This window comes from Xenia sp. Carnegie-2017, unplaced genomic scaffold (assembly GCF_021976095.1).
Source record: "Xenia sp. Carnegie-2017 unplaced genomic scaffold, XeniaSp_v1 HiC_scaffold_16, whole genome shotgun sequence".
Taxonomy (NCBI): domain Eukaryota; kingdom Metazoa; phylum Cnidaria; class Anthozoa; order Malacalcyonacea; family Xeniidae; genus Xenia; species Xenia sp. Carnegie-2017.
The window spans coordinates 14,030,963-14,049,334 of NW_025813469.1; the positions used below are offsets into that span (position 1 = coordinate 14,030,963).

Here is an 18,372-nt window from a genome sequence, read left to right on the forward strand (position 1 = left end):
ATTATTTCAGCGCGAGCTGCTAAATATTTCAAAGCAAAACAATGTTTTGTAGTCAAACAAAGCTTATTTTTCACTTCTCAACGAAGTCTTTTAACTCTGTTTGACCATGGTGATGTACGTTATCCATTCGCATCCTGTCATTCAAAGATACAAAGCCCATATATGCAGCAAAGCAAGCGTATTTCAGTTGATTCTGTTACTTTTTACTGCATTTTTCCCTTTGTTGATTGCCTTCGCTTCAAAGGGTAACTAAACTAACTATTAATTTTATTTTCTTGGTTTGATTTGCACTATCATAGCATTTTTGTATTGACATCAAATTTTTTTAATTCATACAATATCATTTGTTATATTAATCAATTCAGATGACTCGTAATAAAGACATTAGACTGGAGTATATAAGGACTCAAGTTTCAACATCAGATCACTCCTGATGAAGACACTAGACTTGAGTATATAAGAACTCAAGTTTCACCATCAGGTCACTACTGATGAAGACTCTAGACTGGAGTATATAAGGACTCAAGTTTCAACATCAGATCACTCCTGATGAAAACATAAGACTGGAGTATATAAGGACTCAAGTTTCAACATCAGATCACTTCTGATGAAGACACTAGACTTGAATATACAAGGACTTGATTTCGATAAACAGGTCTCTCTTGACAAAATGCCAGATTCACTAGATTTAACAAAACTTAGTTCCATAAAATCGTAAAAAATTGCAGGATTTTGGTTGAAGGAATCATCTTACAAAGAACAACCAGAGGTCCATTTCAAGCATGAATTCATTGTTTTGCTGCAAGGGTTAACATCACGTTCATATGTTGCCTACAGCACGTATCAAAAGTTCAACAACCTTGTCAATGATAAACTACGCATTCCAGTTGTTAAGGTAAGATGTTAATAATTGCAACATGTGCAAGTTTATTGCTGAAAGTTTCCATCTGTTTATTTATTGATGTTTTTAGTCTTTTGAGGAAGACAAAAACAGAGATGGCAAGAATGATGTCTTAAATTTTACACTGGAGATGCCATTGACTGACAAAGAAAGTGCTTATGGAGTGCAGTTACTGCTCGTATTTGAATACAAATTACAGGTATCTTTGATATAGTATAAGTAAATTTAGGAATATACAGGGATTGAGATTCAGGTACTTGTTGATTAATAATTTTTTGCTCAAAATGCGAAAGACAAAATCAACTCAAAATTAGAAAGTGCTTGACACAGGAAAATTTTTATAAAATCCAACATTGTATTTATCATGGAATTTACGTGCTTTCCATACTGAATAACAATAATGAAAAAGTGAAATTATGTGCAATCATGGATAAAGAATGTTCATTTACGAAAACCCACTATGAATTTTCAAAAACCCACCATGGATTTTATAATATTACACAATAATGGAGTTTAGGAAAAATTTTCTGTGTGACCATCTTTGTGATTATTTCCAAGATCAAACTGCAGAAAAAATAGCGCTAGTTCTAACAGAGAGTTTTGAGATACCATAACTCGCAAAGATGTCATCTTCTGTGTACGCAAAGCGGGTCTATTTTTTCTGATTGTTGAAACTTTAAAACGTAGAGGTTTTCAACTCTCGTCATGGAAAGTATGGCTTACATTCATCACTCATCTGGGGCGCCTGGGGCCGAGTTTGTGACGATCGGTGAATTACGATTGAAGCAAAAATCTCTACTACGTCACAGTGGCCGGAGTACAACTTATAATGTAAGTGGGGATAATGAGGAACATCTTTAACAGAAGTTATGTTTCTGGTAGTTTATCCATGATTTTTGATGCCTTTTTCTAATGGCAAAGCCAGTCCACAAGTTTTAGTCATAATATCTAAATTCTAAGATCATTAACATGAATTCTTGTTTTTAAACACAGAAAGAGTTGCACAGTATAACTATATGAAGAGGACGGCTACCTTACTGACTTATTCAATTCTCTTATAGACAACGGTTATTGACAGCACAAGTACTTTTGCGGAGGCGTATGATTTCACGAATATATTTCGACAGTACTTCATAAGAAATGGTAATTATTCGTTTTCGACAGCTTTTCGTGTATGTTTTGTTTGTAGTAAACGCGAGTTTTTTGGCATTAATTATGTTTTAATTTCAGTGACAACAGAGTATGAAAGCGTCTATCCTTTATGGAGAACTGGTCGAAATATCGAAGCGCCATTTGTTTTGAAAGCGACGATCTACTATCCAGAGGAAAGAATATTGTATCCTTGTTAAAGACAGCTTAAACTGTAAACTATACAAACCAGCTCTAAACTATAATGAAATTTCAAAAAGCAATTCTTGTTTCTTTCGTATCTTGGTGTTAATGAAAATTACCGTTTTTCTATAACTAAGTTTGAAATGAAATGTGTGAAGTAGTAATTGAGATCTGATAAATACGACCTTTTGATGCAATCAAAATTAACTCTTCTTAACATGTCACAAAGCTATCGACCCGGTTTTTGGCAACTCATTAAATATGCTTGGATCCAGTATCTCGCCATTCTTGTTGTTCTCACGTCATTTTTCTCGCGATTTAAAAGATTTGTATTTGAGAACCAAGTTGTGACGACTGTTCCACAAAAAATAAAAACTGAACACGAAGACTGAGAAGGTGAAAACGACAATTTTAAATCGTGGAAATGTTGTCATTTCAAAATCAGCTTTTTTATCAGAAAGCCTTTTTCATGTTTACTGGTATTACATGACGTCCTATCTAAACCAGCGAGCTTTGATGGTGTCGTCGTGTGATCACGTGACCAAAAGCAACAAGTTAACTTCTTTTTAGGATGATAATTTATTTGTATATAGCTTGAATACATAATTGTGGTATTGATAGTACTTAGTAAGCATGTGCTGTGTATAAGTATGAAAGGAAGACTAAGCAACTGAACATGCGCTCGTAGACAATTTCTTTACTCTTTGAGTGGTTGATGGATGATGCAACATTCGCCATTCAACTTTTCGGTGCAGTGAAGGGTACTAGTTTAAATAAGAACCAGCTTCGAAGACAAGAGCTATCTTCCAAGATCATGGATACTTTCCTATCACTTCCAAGCCGAGAGAGAATTTTCCAAGAAAAATGTCTTATCCGGAGCAAGGAGGGAGGGAATTCCAAGACAAGGTAGTGCCCTTAATGTAACCGGTACTTTCTAATGCAATGGGAAGCTCTCTGGGCAAAGGCAAAAAACTTATTTCTACATTTTTAATATAAAACTCAAAATGTATTTATAATAAAACAAACTTTGATTTTTTGCTAGTATAGTGTACTTTACATGGAGTCGAATGCATTTATGACAAAAGATGAGAAATTTTACCTCTTTTTCTTTTCTCCTTAATGTATTCCGCGCATGTAAAATGCAACGTTTAAAACAGATTTTAAAGGAAGACGATATCATCACAGGAAAAAGAAGTGAAGCTTTTCTATGCATCAAATGTTTTTACGAAAAATGCGCCTCAAAACGCTTTCAATCACCTCCCAAAAATAAAGAGAAAAAAAGTTTTTTTATTTCAACAAAAGATGTGGCAACTATCTGGATCTTTTCATTTAGTTCTCTCTCTGAATGTTTTATGAACAGGTATTCGCTTTAGTATTTTGTTCATTTGCGTGTAATCGTTACTGACAGCAGGTGGAAAATATGAAATTGAGTTGGGCGTGGTCGTATTGCTAACAAAGGTGTTTTCTTCTCAGGACAAGGACGTCCTCGTTTAATTTTATCTCTGTTTTACGTTACAAGTTTGAAAAGTTTTTAAAGTTTTATTGAAACACGAGAAAATTTTGAAAAGAAGAAAAATTTATGTAAAATAATAAAACTTTATTAAGTTGTTTAATGGTGTGACCAAAAGTCTTCTCATATGGACAAAACTTTCATCTTTAGCTAAAGAATACCGTGTTACGACGCTTGATGTGCGGAGGCGGTGGATAAGTCTTCAAGGTGACAAGCCACAAAGCCTTAAAAATTTTGTATTTGCTATAAAACCAACACTTTATAAAAGACATTTATATAATTGAACATGTAAAACAGTTATCAATATTGATTGCAACGAACACCCTTATAACAAAGATACTTTCTTTTCGCTTTTTTGCTGTAGGTTATAGATTCTCTCTCAATTACTGACATAAACGTATCACACCAGGTAATAGTAACACTCGCATTTTCTCTCGGTCACTCACTGACACTCAGTGCATTTACTCCGAATTGTAAATTTCTGTTCTGACAATTGCATTCGACAAATTTTATCATTGAAAGTTTTACGTAAGCAGAACAACATGGATTGTAGTTGGTCGGAAACTTTATCAGATGTTAAGGTAAATTGCAAAAATGGACTGCATACGGCAATGATTTGCGCAAAGTCTGGAGTTATATCATTGATTCAAACACAAGTTTCATATTCTTTAACACCTTAGCATTCCGAAAAAGACTATCAATGTCTTGTTGTTGATTTTCCTAACAACAATGGTGGAGAGTTAAAGAAAAAAGATGAAGAAATTTCTTTTATAGACTGCTTCCGTCGAGAAGAGTACTTTCAAAGCTGTAAAACCTATCTTCCTGTCTTTCAACACCAGGTATTCAGAGAAGCAACTTGCTTCATCTTTTTCGTGCTTTAGGTAATGAAAAATTATCGTAAAAAAATTACTTTTGAGTTCATACAGATATATATTCCCTCGACACGTCCGGCTGACTGTACTCGTTACATGTGAAAATAGCTACATGTGAAAAACGGACGAACGTGACCAAAATTAATTCAGAAACTCACTTTTGATGCCTTAAAAGTAGGTACTCAAAAAGTACAACGGCAACTCAACGCCACAAAAATAAGGAACAAAGACGCAACGACAAGATATCATCGAATTAGGAACAAAACCAAGGGAAACCGACAATGACTGGAAAACAAATGTCGACAGCATAGAATTGTAGGAAACATACTAACAATGATTTGATAATTTCTTTCTATAGCGAACGTCTTTATAGCTAAGTTTTTTTTCAGCATGACATGATTCATTTTCAATGCCATCTATGCTGTTTTCTACTTGTATTACTGTTGGTTTGTTAACTCATGCAGAGTACATCCCACAATTGTCCAGAAAGTGCTTCCGATTACCAAAATAAAGACTTGGAAATGAAGGTACTGTCGTGTCGGTGCAGACTCGCAGTCGTGTCGGCGCAGACTCGGCTGGTTAATTGATTACTTAATAGCACCACATGCCTATTTTTGGCCATTGTTGAAGATAAAATAATTTGATTGTCGCTTCAGGAAAAGGAAGATAAAATAAAGGCGTATTCGTATTCAAGTACAAAGGAGAAAGTATTGATAGAGAACGAAGAACATCTTTATATTCAATGTTCCAGTATTCGACAAAAGATTAAACGTAAATCATATCGACGTCTCCATATTAACCCTTACCCGAGTGAACTTTGCCAATCTAGAAGCAAGAACGACGGGGAATTGACTTGGAAGATTTCACAGTTTAGCAAGGCAATGGAAAATGCAAGAGAAGGCGCTGAGGAACTTTTAATAAGCGATCCGTTCTACTCACATGAAAACGGTTACAAATTGTGCACTTGTTTGTGGATCAACGGCTCAGGAAGGGCTAAAGGACGGTATATTTCAATTGGATTACAGGTAGGAAACTCTAACTACTTTGTTGCTACATGTAGATCTAGCAGTGGCGTAGCAAACGGGGGGCTGGGACTAGGTCTCCCCGGTGAAATTCTTGCCCCTCCCAGAAAATATTAGATCTCATTCACATTACTTTGTTTAAACGACTGTCATGGCCTCCCATTCCTTTTAATTGGCTCCCTTTGACAGAAAATCCTGGCTACGTCACTGACATCTAGTTGAAAGAACATTAATAGAAGCCTTAAAAAACATTATTAGCAGAAGTCTAGGAGAAAACAGCTGAGATATGACGAACTTATTCAGTTAAAATAAAATTAGTTTGGATCATCGTTCCATTAGAGGTAATACTGGGTCAGGTACAAAGCTACATAGAAGTCACCAGAATACTAGAATAGGCTTTGATTGGTTTTACATACTACAAGCTGCATGGTAAACAGAGTTGTGTACTTTTTAAGATAATTGTTGGTGATTATGATGACAGCTTAATTTGGCCCGTCAGCCCTCGATTTATCTTCACTCTGCTTGACCAGCGTGAGGACCCGAAGCAGCGACGGAACATCACGGCAAGTTTTGATGCCAAATCAATAGCCAGACCAACATACGAAAGACAAATGGGAAAAGGTGCACGAAAGTTTGTGTTGCAAAGTGTTGCTGGAAACAACAATTACTGCAAGAATGACACAATATTCATACGGTGCGCTGTTGTCATCACCTCAAAATTACAAACAATTGTGGATGTGTAGGAGCATGTTGAGTGAAAAACTGTGAAATTATTATGAGAAAATTCCGAAGCTTTTGCTTGAAAAAAGTTGTAAATTTAGCTTAGAGAATAGAATAAAAATAATTGACCACGATAGTTATTGATATTCAGTCTTTCGTGGTATAATCAGGTGTAGTTACTAAGCAAGCAAGCAAAATTACTGGTTTTTGCAGCAATAAATTTATACGATGACACTGCCTACGAAGAATAAATAAGACACCTAAAATCACAATTGCAATTCATCTCCAGTGATTCATTTTGTTTAACGACAGAAGTTATGTCATTTGACGATCAGTGTGTCAACGTTTCTCTAAAATAATTAAAAAAGAACGCCAGACAAAGCCAGCTCAATTTTCCCGTTCACCATAAACCTTCGAGTAGATAATTCATCGTGTAAATCAATACATTTATAGTAAAGTTACTGCTCTATTTCTGCTAAACTTCAACCAGTTTCCAGCCTGTTGTCCAAAATAACAATCGTCCGCGAGGGAAAGCCATCTAGTTCGACAAATATGTAGCGATATTCATAACGCCTTGAAGACATCTAGAAAAACAACACGTCAAATAAACAAACACTTCTTAGGAAACTTAAACCATCAACTCAACAATCGATAATATTTTATCTACACAAGCGTACTTGCTTCATATCAACGTGAACCGTTCCCTTGCGATAACAACCAGAAACATAAAATCTCACTCTCATGTAACTATCTTCTCCCACAATATATTCTTGATAACTGAAATATATTCAGGATATTTATAACATTTAAAGATAAAAACGTTTTGGAGTTTTTAACACAAAAACTAATATCAATATCACATGCTTTAATCTTGAAAAATCCACAAGCAACAAGACATTGATTGATAACTTATTTCTCCACCTTATATGACGTCTACGACCTCTTCCAGTTTCTTCTCCGTATCCTTTGATTGGCTCCCCAAGTGCATCAATGATCTGATAGATGAGAGATAAAGGTAAAAATAACTTACAGGTGAACTTCTGGGTAAGTTTAGATGCCAGACCCTTGCTAATACAAATGTTTACACCCAAAGATGGCTTGTTGTCCATCTCAAAATTAAAGTACAGAAATATGCCTAAAATTAGAGATATATTCGACTTCAAAAGAGTTTAGTCAAGATTCTTCAATAAAAACAGTAGTGAGTTAATGAACATTAAGATACAGAAAAAGACTCTTACCTCTTCATTCATTTTCACTTTCTTTAAAGCATCGGCATAAATTTTATTGGGACTGCTACTGAGGAACAGTTCACTGATCACATACCATAACAATGCACCTGAATGATGAAAAGATGACAATAAAGAATAATGAGGTACACATAGAAAAATGTTAAGGTGCATAGAGGTATGTTGAGGTACATAGAGGTATGTTGAGGTACATAGAGGTATGTTGAGGTACATAGAGGTATGTTGAGGTACATAGAGGTATGTAAAGGTACATGGAGGTATGATGAGTTACATAGAGGTATGTTAAGGTACATAGAGGTATGTTGAGGTACATAGAGGTATGTTGAGGTACATAGAGGTATGTTGAGGTACATAGAGGTATGTTAAGGTACATAGAGGTATGTTGAGGCACATAGAGGTATGATGAGGTACATAGAGGTATGTAAAGGTAAATAGAGGTATGTTGAGGTACATAGAGTACGTTGAGATACATATAAAGGTACATGGGATGTAATAACCTGTAACAGCAAATCCAGCCAAAAGAATGGCAAAATAACTGACATCCTTTCCAGCTTGAACAACTGAAGTGAAAAATGAATGCGAGTTGGCAAAAGATTGAATGACCTTTTCAGGGTTAAGCATTAGAATGAAAAATGACAGTTCTTCAAATGAATTGAAACTCAAATATAATAATATACCTTTTTGACCAACTGTTACGGCTGTCTGCGTTCCATCAGTCGCCTCAACAAGCTCTTGTAAAGTTTCTGGTTTCTTAGCCTTTTGATATTTTACATTTGAGGCACGTCCGTGAAATTGCCGCAATGATAAACTCCTCTTCTGTAAAAGTGGGAAACCTTTTGTCCGTTCGATTTCGTTAAATACTTTGCAAGCATTTGTTCCACAAGCTTGATTTGCCAACGACCACAAGCTACAATTAACTGGAATAAGTTTATGTCTAGGCAAGGCGCATAAAGGATGGAGTACTTTTGTAATATGTGAAGTTTTCTGAATCAGAAAGTACATATTTTTGATTCGGTCCGCCATATGTAACCGATTGGCAAAACCGTTAATTTTGTCGCCGAAACGTCGTGACTGTTTTTCGGAAACGCTCTTTTATTTCTTCCACTGAGCTTTAAAATAAGCTGGATGGTTGCAGTGCAGTGACGTCTGGAGTGCGTAACAATTTGACAACAACAATAGAGGAAGAGGAAGTCTTTTACATATTCGGTAAAATCGGTTGAAAATTGTTCGAAAAATTAAAGTAGAAGCGAAATAAACAAGCGGCGGGAAAGTTTACAGAGCATAAATAATTTAATAATGGCTATTATAATAATTGTATCATAATCGTTCACATATCTAAGTTCAAAACTATTTCATCGAAACTCCTATCGGAGTCAAACGGAAAGATGTCGAATAGATCACCGTCAAATCATGTGGGGGATACGATGCGAGAAATTAAAGTGTGTCTTTTAGGGGTAAGTGTTGAAAAATTGCTGTTGGGGTGCAGTTTTTGCACGTAACTTTACGTAATAGGGATTTTATTTGTGCTTTCTTTTTCATGTTAGGATACTGGTGTGGGAAAGTCGTGTCTAGTGCTTCGTTTTGTTTCGGATCGCTTTGACGATCGATCCAAGCCGACTATAGGGTTAGTTAAAAGCGTTAGGCAATGTTGTTGTATTATATTTGTCATATCTTCATGGAACCGTACTTAACTTCACTCGTCAATGAGTCAATCTCAATGTGACAATTTAACCTTTAAGTGTGAAAATTAATGTCACATTTAAATGTGACCACTTAATGTCACAAATCAACTTTACTCTCTCACTCCAGAGCATCATTCATGTCAAAAATGTTTGTTGTTGACGAGCAAGCATACAAGTTTCAAATATGGGACACTGCAGGCCAGGAACGGGTAAGGATTGTGAGCTGACTTGTCTTTTGTTGAAGATATATGTAAGTTTATTTATTTTCTATTTATAGTACCGCAGTCTTGCCCCTCTTTATTATCGTGATGCAAGTGCAGCCATTGTGGTCTATGATATTACTAATCAGGTATATCGTTGGCAAAGCATTCTCTACCTGCTTGTAGAAGTAGAATGTGCAAGTTTGTTTGGTTCTAAGAACAACAGTTGGCATTCATGTTGACTGACATTTTGACAGGTCAAGGTACCTAAAACTATTTAGGTTGTCGAAACCTCAGTCAACATCAACACCAACAGTCCTTCTCAGGACCCTACTAACATGGAAGATCTATATCTACCAACATGTAACAATACTCCCATTTACTTTAAAGCCTTTACTGTTGACCATGTTGTACTTGTGTCTACATAAAGCAATGTAAGTTATATACATTTTGCATGATACTAATTTTTTTCCATCCGTTTTTAATCAGAGTAGTTTCTATGCGCTTAAAGATTGGATCAAAGAAATTAGACGCTATGGACCAAATGAATGTGTTATAGCAATCGCTGGAAATAAATGTGATTTGGATGATCAACGAGAGGTGAAATTTTTGAGAGAATATTGAGTTTATTTCAGCTCTGGAGACCAATTAAAAAGTTAAAATAAGCTTTTTGCTAAATTTGCTCATAGATTGTGGGATTCCCAAACATTCGAGTTTATCCCATTTTTTTTGCAGATTTCGATGCAAAGTGCTAGAGAGTATGCAGAAAGTGTCGAGGCAATTTTTACAGAAACTAGTGCTTTGTCTTCGAGAAATGTCCAGGAACTTTTTATTGAAATAAGTAAAGAAACATTCAACTGAAAATAGAATTGGCTGTCTCACAGTTTGCATGTGAAATATGTTGTTTTCTTGTAGGTAGGCGATTACCACAGCCTATATATGAACGGCATGGCTCTACAATTCCAAAAATAACACCAGAAAACCACGATACACCAAAGCGGTGTTGTTGACAGACATCTTGACTTGCCAGCAAATCATATCCAATTATCTTTTTCAAGATGAATTGCACTGTGTAGTGTGCTAGAATATCTGAGGAGAAATAATATTACTTTTCTACACCCATTCAGACATTTTATATTCTTATTGTAATAATTATATTAACTGAAGTGCATTCAAGTATAATTTTGTACTAATTTAATAATTAAAATTTGTTGCACGATATGAAATTTTCAGCTCATTAGCATGATCAAACAATTAAACAGGGAAGTAAATGTTTTTTAGAAGTGGTTAATAATTTCAATTTCTCCATTGAAACAAAGAACTTCTTGTTGTATGTATATTATTCCAGCTGAATTGCTTTAAGATGTATGTCAATACCAATTGTAATAAAAATGTGTTTTAGTGCTTAATGTTTCTGGAGGTATTCAACGTTCGGAGCATTTCAGACCTCATCAAATGTGGCAATCAGTGGTTGCGATATTATTAAAGTAAATGGTTTGAACCCAGGAGTATCGTTACATGTTTGTAAATGTAGATCGTCCAGGTTGGTATAATCCTGAGAAGGACTGATTTTGTTGTTGTTGACTGACGTTTCGACAACCTTAGCGGTAGTCATCTTCAGAATCAAATGACTTTGGCTCTGAAGATGACTGCGATATTATTGTTACAATATTTTAAAATAGCATTGGCATTACCATAATATTAATCTAAAATTAATATATTTCTGTCATAAAGTGATATTATAATTAATATAAATAACATAATTATTATTTCAACGTTACAAGAATACAGTATTAACAGAAAATATGAACTATTACTGTCGAGAACGGTTTTTTACCGGAAATGGCTTTATTATAGTTCCTTTATATAGAAAAAATGCGTATAAATATCGTCAAAATTGGAGTATATTGATATTTCGTATTACAAAAATCCACAATTGCCATTCACTTAATTTGATATGGGCATAAGCGATAAAACATATATTATTACATATAATGAACACACAAGAATACTATACAAACTCTGAGTCTCTGACCTTGAAACTTTAAGTTGTGAAGTTTCCTTGGCAACGTTTATAAAACATTTTAAAAATAATAGTACAAAATATATTAGGACAAAATATGTTGAAATCCAACGAAATGATTTGAATGGCAAAAAGGGAAGCATTTCAACCAAAGGTATAGTAATGTTTACCGTTGGGATGGAAAGAGAAAGTTTTTTCAAATATGTTTTGAATTCTACTAGGCCCGCGACCGTCAAAGTAGTTGGAAACAAGCGCAAAGAAAACCATTGTAAGATTTTTTAACAGATGAAACATAGTTTAGAATTATGTAGTTTGACTCGTGGAAAAGCGATGCAATTTTCTATCATCTACAAAAAATAATTACATAATTATGAATACTAACAGTAAAGCAAACACTATCCCCTCTTAAACGATTTTTCCATTTCTATCATCTCACCCCCTTCCCTATTCAAATCAGATTTTACTCTCATTCAACTTATTTAACTCATAGCGACAACAGTAGAACAATACGTTTCAAATGCTCTCTTCAAAACACCATCATCGATGTCCTTCGTAGCAAAGGTTGGGAAGAAGTAAAAGAAGGGTATGTCTTTGTATTTTACTCAGAGTGTACCTGACTGTAGTGTAAATTGAGTTGATACTGTATGGGTAACAGAAGAGTAAAGCACAGAAAAACAACAGAGGCTCATAGATTGGTAGTTAATGCTAGAAACAAGCATGTGCTTAGCATCTGAACTAGAGTTAGTCATTTGTTCCCAGACTTGACTGAAATAATGTATAATTTTAGTGTGTGTGACTTTCACAACAATTCAACATAAGTACTAGTAATGCTGAAAATAAAGACAAATAATACAAAAATACAACATCTCTATTGAAGTTTAATCTCTTCAATCTACATAGAGCAATGACCGTTGAAGTAGGTTGTTGAGGGACATTGAAGTACAATACATAGACCAATGACCATTGAAGTAGGTTGTTGAGGTTCATTTAAGTACAATACATAGACCAATAACCATTGAAGTAGGTTGTTGAGGGACATTGAAGTACAAAAAAGTGGGAAGGGGTATCATACAAATCAATGGCAAAGCCAGCTATATCTTTTACTCCTACAATGCAAAATTTTTAACAAAAAGTTATTATTCATATCTTTAGAAAATTAAACTGATTCATTGTTCTTCCAATGATTGAACCCAAAAATATTTGTATTGAAGATTAAAAAATGGGCTGGCTTCACTACTTCAACAAAAAACAAATAGATATGAAACAAGTATAAAGTGATTAGTTATTCACATAACATAAATGTATCATCAATACATTTAGTAAGGGACATTGTTAATTAAATAGTAAGGGGGGGGTTGTCCCTCTGATTTCTTGCTAACACTAATCATGGGTTGCCACTCCGCCTTCTTGCTCCTAAATTCTCTGTGATTACCCCCCTGCCTTTTTGCTTCTAAATTTTTTGGGTTTACCTGTTGCGTTCTTGCTTCTAAATTATCTGTGAGTTTCCCTCTGTCTTAATTTTTCAATTCCAAAACCTCTATGCTTGTCTTCCTGACAACAGTTAATTTTACCCTTCCTCTCTCTCCATGTTAGTGAAAATGATTGGGACATCTTTTGGTGTGATGTTGGATGGATGAGAGAGAATTTTGATCATTCCTACTTGCAAGAACATGTAAAGTTGTGTCATTTCAGGAATCATTATGAGGTATGTCACAATTTCCTGACATTGTTGCCAATTCTTTTGTTTGATTTGTAAGATATGGAAAGCACACGTTGCATTGGTTTATAGTTGATTTATTCTGGCAATAACATGATTGGAAACTCACGAGTGTCTTTTATATGGGCAGCATAACAGGGCCTGCAAAAGGATGATTTGTTGAAGGGGGGGGGGGTCATATTCATATACGCATGTTATAATGCATAGAAAACAATGTATTTCCATGGAGCTTAATACGGCATATCATGCATACATGAATATTAGCCCCCCCCCTCCCAGTTATCGTTCTTCCGCTGTCCCTCTGACAAGTCATGGCGTGGCTACTTAGCCTTCCAGCAAATATAGTTTAAATATGATAAATTGCACGACGCGGAACTAACATACTGGCAGTGGCGAATACTTTACAAAATATCGGGGGGGGGGCTCGTCATCAAGGCATGAAGTTTCTAGGATTTCTACGCACGCGCACATAATCCTACTCACATAAGATGCGTCTGCTGGTACGTGTACAGTACAGAAGTCTATCATATAGTTATTGTTTAACAAAAAAGAAATTTTTAGTGTAGATTCCTTTGGATGTAGTATGTACTCATAATTTCCTGAAGACCCACATACGCAGTTCCTATATAAAGGTCTGATGTCATCTTTGCACGAAAAGACTTATTTCCAGCGGCACAAAATACTCAGTGTAAATAGGTGTAAATAATACGATGTCGGAGGATTTTCTAGCAAGACGTAGTGAATGTGTTCAATAAATGTTTTGAAAGATGTACAGTCGGTAACAGTCCCCAGAATGCTATTGAACGAGCAACTGGAAAATTAAGAGGAGTTTCCAGCAATCATGGATAATAAATGCTTGTATGTCGTTTATAGTTGACGAGAAAAAATCTCATGGTTAAAAATCTCAAGAGACTACGAAAAAAAATCGAAAGAGAAAGGGGAAAAGAAGCCGCGACGAAGTATCCAAATTATGTTTTTACACTTATTGCTTTTTAATGATCTATCCATCAGAAATTTAAGCTCTAACTAACTTTTTCTGAGTTGTTCTGGGATATCACTACCAAGACATGATCTTTTCCTTGATTTACTGAAAAACAGATGTGATTTTTACCCAACAACTTATCAGTTACCGGTAAGTCGAAAGCATACGTAACTACATGCTATAAGCTTGTCTTCAGAAGAACTACGCTGAAGATTCATTCTCTTCTAGGCTGAATATCACATCTTTGTTGAAGAGTTCAAGAAAAATCCTGGTAGCATTTGGATAATGAAACCGGTGAGATTCACGAGAAGACAAAAAGTTCAAAAGTAATTTTCTTAATTGATGTAACTTAATACCGTTTTGGACTTATACTAGGTGGCGAAATCTCAAGGCAAAGGGATATTTCTTTTCAAAAAACTGAGAGACATCATCGAATGGCGAAAGGTAACGAACAAGAATAGATACGAAAAGATTTTTGCGTCAAGCTTTTGTTGTTATCAATTTTCTCCTCTTCCTTTTTAGGAAGATTACTTCAAGGTTACGGATGAAAAGGTTTTTATTAAACTGTCTACTCCGTAGTTTTTTACAGTTCATCTATGACTGTTCTCCCTTTTAATGTCCAACCTATGATTAAATTGTCCATTATGGAAACAAATTTGCAAAACAAAATTGATCAAAGACATCATTTCTCTCAACAAACATACTCTGATTGGGGGAACTCACTCTTCAGTATCCCTAACTTCGACATCATTCGATCAACACTGTAAACTTTATTTTCTTCTTACTTCGTTTGGTACATTCATTTGAATTTTTTATTGACGTCTCTGAAATTGCACACAAGTGTGAAACATTTTTTTAGAATGATGGAAAAGAAGCTCCAGAAACGTATATAGTTCAGAGATACGTGGAAAATCCGTATCTCATTGGAGGTAATATAAATTAACAAACCGCAAATGGTGTTTGGCCACCTGACTTTTTATTTCTTTTCTTGCTGTCCTACTTCTTTGTCGTATTTTACGCTTTTTTGCAAACTTACTGGTGGTGATCTGCGACGCGGATTTTTAAAACCTTGTTTGTTAACGATGAATACGCTGGTATTACCTGTCCTTCTCGATAAAAGACTCCCTCGGTTCTTTGTCCTGCAATCCTATTTAAAACCTAAGAAATATTGCGATGCGAATCTTCATTTTCTGGTTAATAAAATAAATTTCTCATACAGGACGGAAATTCGACATTCGTGTTTATGTTCTTGTGACAAATGTAAGTAGTAAATGAACTAAATTTGTTTATGGCTTTTGTTTTCATCCACGATTTTCGTTGAGCTGTTGTTTCTTTGAAGAATGCATAGATATGTTTTTTAGTATGTGCCGTTAAGTGTGTGGTTGTATCGTGATGGTTTTGCGCGCTTTTCTAACACGAGATTCTCCCTTGAATCCATTGATGACACTTGTATCCTTTTTTATCCTCCACAAGTTGTCTTTCTCCTAAATGGCTTCATTATCTGTTAAAGACGTTTTTCTTATGTTGTGGAAGTTTGATGTTAAAATAGTATATGGTTTAGGGTGATTATCCCCTGTATCACAACTTTATCACAAAGACAGGAGAAATATCCTTGAAATGTATAATCACAGACATTCATCTTACAAATGTGGCCATACAGAAAACCGCCCCTGATTACGATCCAGAGAAGGTGCTCCCCTTAAACCATTTTTTGTTACTCCTGTCACGGATTTTAACAATGTCATTGTATCCATAGGGATGCAAATGGTCTCCATTACGACTGAGGAAGTATCTTACGGCAAAACACGGAATCGAAAAAGTACGAGATGTGAAAGTTGTAATTTATGATTTGGCTGCCAATTTTTCCTTTATTTTTTGGCGTGCCTGTTTTTACTAAGGTGGAAAAACTGTTTCGTCTTATTGATGAAATAATCATCACAAGTTTGCAAGCTGTGCAGAAGATAATGATCAATGACAAGCATTGTTTTGAACTGTATCCTTTGATTGCATGATGTGGTTTAACTTCTTATATAAAATGAAACATTCACCGATTTGAACAAGAACAGTAATAATTTATATAATATAAATCCTAATCAGGATTTATATTATGTATAATCTCTCTGATAGGATTTATATTATGTATAATCTCTCTGATAGGATTTATATTATGTATAATCTCTCTGATAGGATTTATATTATGTATAATCTCTCTGATGATGGCTTTGGAATAAAGTAAGAATTTATAGTTGGTGACAAAGCCTCCTCCTTTTGCTAAACGTGCAAAGATTCATTTTGTGATATTATGATGTGTTGATTCAAAAACTAACTTCAATAACGGAATGTTAGTCGTCAAATAAACAGAGAATTATCTTTGACAACTTTTTCTGCATAGTTACGGATATGATATTCTGGTTGATGAGAATTTGAAACCGTAAGTTGATATACAAATATATTTGTTGTACTGTGTATAAATTGATTTGTCTCGTTCATCTTGGGAAACATGAGACTTTTGGAAAACAAAACTCGCTATTTCCCTCGTGCGCTTACATGAAGTGAATTTAATTTATTTCGCTTTCAACATGATGATTTGAAAAGATGGAAAGTGTGATTTGGCATGTTCTGTGATTGTCAGAAAAAAAATTAATTTGAGTTTAAATGTTAGTAGACGTTGATCGTCCAAGTTAGTTCAGTTGTGTTGGTGTAAACTGACGCTTCGACATTGTGAGTGACTTGAGTCTAACTAAAGTAAATGAAGTAAATGGTTTGAGTCTCACTATTATTGATGCTAAGGATGTCCAAACTGTAGTAAGCACCAAGTCACCAACATTCCTATTTAGGACAACACAAACGTAGACAATGTACTTGTCTAAACATGTTATATTCACTTCATCTCATATATTTCATCAGCTGGTTGCTCGAGATCAATGCGTCACCGTCGCTTACGGCAAGTAGTCCAGCGGATTATGAGCTCAAAGTCGGTCTGTTATTGGATGTCCTCAGCATAGTTGACATTGAAAATAGGTAAAATAATGACTGAGTCAATGAGTATTTGGTTGGCGTACAGTAACAGATCCAGGGTTAGGCAAAATATTTTATAGTGGATAATTTTCAATTTAGAATACCTTTAATTCTATAACAATGTATCGGAATTTTGAAAAGATTAATTCTAACTAAGATTTTGACCATGCTATGCCTTTCTTGGGTTTTTTCATGTTTGCTTTTAATTTGCTGTCCGAAAGTGCTTTTTTGCTTTAAAACCTCCAACATGATTTATTACTTGCTTATTAACATCATCGTCTTCGTCTTTTCAATTAGATTAACTGGTAAAGAAAAGCGTGTTGGTAATTTTGATTTAGTTTGGCATAATGGGCCCATAATGGCAGATAATCTACCGGACACGGCCTGCCACTCATCTTCCACACATCCTACGAATAGTTTTTTAGGTAAGGCCGCTGCATTATTACCAACATACATTTTTATAAAGTTTATTGAAGGTAACTTGGAAAGCTATCTCCCACAATTATTTGAAGCTAACTATTCAATTATTCAACTTCTTCCAGACTTTAAGGCACGGCTAAACGAAAGTTCATTTAAATTTAGTAAACACGCATGCCTGAGATTTTAAAATTGGCTTCGGGCTCGTATAAAGATTTTGACACAAAGGAAGTCCTTTCAGTTCCATTTATCTATTCAGTTCAAGTGCCTGTTTTGACATTCTGCATTTATTTTGACGAAAACGAATCTTGAATTACACCGTGTCATTTTACATTTAAATTACACCGTGTCATTTTACATTGAAATTACACCGTGTCATTTTACATTGAAATTACACCGTGTCATTTTACATTGAAATTACACCGTGTCATTTTACATTGAAATATCAAACCTTGAATTTGTCTTCTAGGTTGTCTTAATGACCGAGAAAAGCAACTTGCAAAATTGTACAAAGAAAAACCCAATGATGTCAAGGATTCACCAATATTTTGATACTTTTCCCACCCGATTGTGGGCACTGAAGACGATTAATGTACCAATGCATTATGCATACATCGTTTGTGTATAATTGTTCATTTTTTTTATTCCAATTTTGTTCGACACAAATGACATAAAAAATACTTGATGTTTACAAGGTAAAGGATAAGACCGTAAGAGTTTTTATTTCTT

The 18,372-nt window shown here is 34.8% G+C and overlaps 5 protein-coding genes across 7 annotated transcripts; 4 read left to right on the forward strand and 1 right to left on the reverse strand.

The window, feature by feature from the left end:
- The first annotated feature begins 24 nt into the window (after positions 1 to 24).
- On the forward strand, positions 25 to 2,908 carry LOC124436569 (transmembrane protein 231-like). Its single transcript, XM_046986519.1, has 7 exons — positions 25 to 245; positions 729 to 895; positions 972 to 1,100; positions 1,589 to 1,732; positions 1,963 to 2,044; positions 2,132 to 2,237; positions 2,463 to 2,908. Exons 1-7 carry the CDS (start codon positions 107 to 109, stop codon positions 2,623 to 2,625), a joined length of 930 nt encoding a protein of 309 aa, XP_046842475.1. The 5' UTR covers positions 25 to 106; the 3' UTR covers positions 2,626 to 2,908.
- A 719-nt stretch (positions 2,909 to 3,627) lies between these two features.
- LOC124436630 (TNF receptor-associated factor 3-like) lies at positions 3,628 to 6,493 on the forward strand. Its single transcript, XM_046986598.1, has 7 exons — positions 3,628 to 3,950; positions 4,108 to 4,152; positions 4,266 to 4,324; positions 4,424 to 4,582; positions 4,791 to 5,142; positions 5,272 to 5,640; positions 6,093 to 6,493. The coding sequence occupies exons 5-7, from the start codon at positions 5,074 to 5,076 to the stop codon at positions 6,378 to 6,380; spliced, it is 726 nt and encodes a 241-aa protein (XP_046842554.1). The 5' UTR covers positions 3,628 to 3,950; positions 4,108 to 4,152; positions 4,266 to 4,324; positions 4,424 to 4,582; positions 4,791 to 5,073; the 3' UTR covers positions 6,381 to 6,493.
- A 1-nt stretch (position 6,494) lies between these two features.
- On the reverse strand, positions 6,495 to 8,653 carry LOC124436629 (mitochondrial import inner membrane translocase subunit Tim21-like). 2 transcript variants are annotated; one of them, XM_046986597.1, is made up of 6 exons: positions 8,282 to 8,653; positions 8,102 to 8,164; positions 7,596 to 7,693; positions 7,279 to 7,352; positions 7,039 to 7,134; positions 6,495 to 6,941 (listed from the first exon to the last, which is right to left on the reverse strand). In XM_046986597.1, exons 1-6 carry the CDS (start codon positions 8,625 to 8,627, stop codon positions 6,896 to 6,898), a joined length of 723 nt encoding a protein of 240 aa, XP_046842553.1. In that variant the 5' UTR covers positions 8,628 to 8,653; the 3' UTR covers positions 6,495 to 6,895. The 2 variants fall into 2 exon arrangements, with proteins under 2 accessions (XP_046842553.1, XP_046842552.1); XM_046986596.1 differs by having other exon boundaries at positions 7,035 to 7,134.
- Positions 8,654 to 8,769: 116 nt separating this feature from the next.
- On the forward strand, positions 8,770 to 10,895 carry LOC124436631 (ras-related protein Rab-22A-like). Its single transcript, XM_046986599.1, has 7 exons — positions 8,770 to 9,058; positions 9,149 to 9,228; positions 9,414 to 9,495; positions 9,564 to 9,635; positions 9,976 to 10,086; positions 10,222 to 10,327; positions 10,402 to 10,895. The coding sequence occupies exons 1-7, from the start codon at positions 8,990 to 8,992 to the stop codon at positions 10,494 to 10,496; spliced, it is 615 nt and encodes a 204-aa protein (XP_046842555.1). The 5' UTR covers positions 8,770 to 8,989; the 3' UTR covers positions 10,497 to 10,895.
- Positions 10,896 to 11,546: 651 nt separating this feature from the next.
- Positions 11,547 to 18,343, forward strand: LOC124436628 (probable tubulin polyglutamylase TTLL9). 2 transcript variants are annotated; one of them, XM_046986593.1, is made up of 19 exons: positions 11,547 to 11,663; positions 11,731 to 11,777; positions 12,000 to 12,092; positions 13,103 to 13,214; positions 14,100 to 14,185; positions 14,325 to 14,358; positions 14,437 to 14,502; positions 14,584 to 14,652; positions 14,731 to 14,760; positions 15,068 to 15,137; positions 15,428 to 15,468; positions 15,570 to 15,657; positions 15,840 to 15,898; positions 15,965 to 16,027; positions 16,107 to 16,201; positions 16,601 to 16,639; positions 17,116 to 17,229; positions 17,524 to 17,651; positions 18,113 to 18,343. In XM_046986593.1, exons 1-19 carry the CDS (start codon positions 11,634 to 11,636, stop codon positions 18,193 to 18,195), a joined length of 1,347 nt encoding a protein of 448 aa, XP_046842549.1. In that variant the 5' UTR covers positions 11,547 to 11,633; the 3' UTR covers positions 18,196 to 18,343. The 2 variants fall into 2 exon arrangements, with proteins under 2 accessions (XP_046842549.1, XP_046842551.1); XM_046986595.1 differs by lacking the exon at positions 17,116 to 17,229.
- Positions 18,344 to 18,372: the final 29 nt, after the last annotated feature.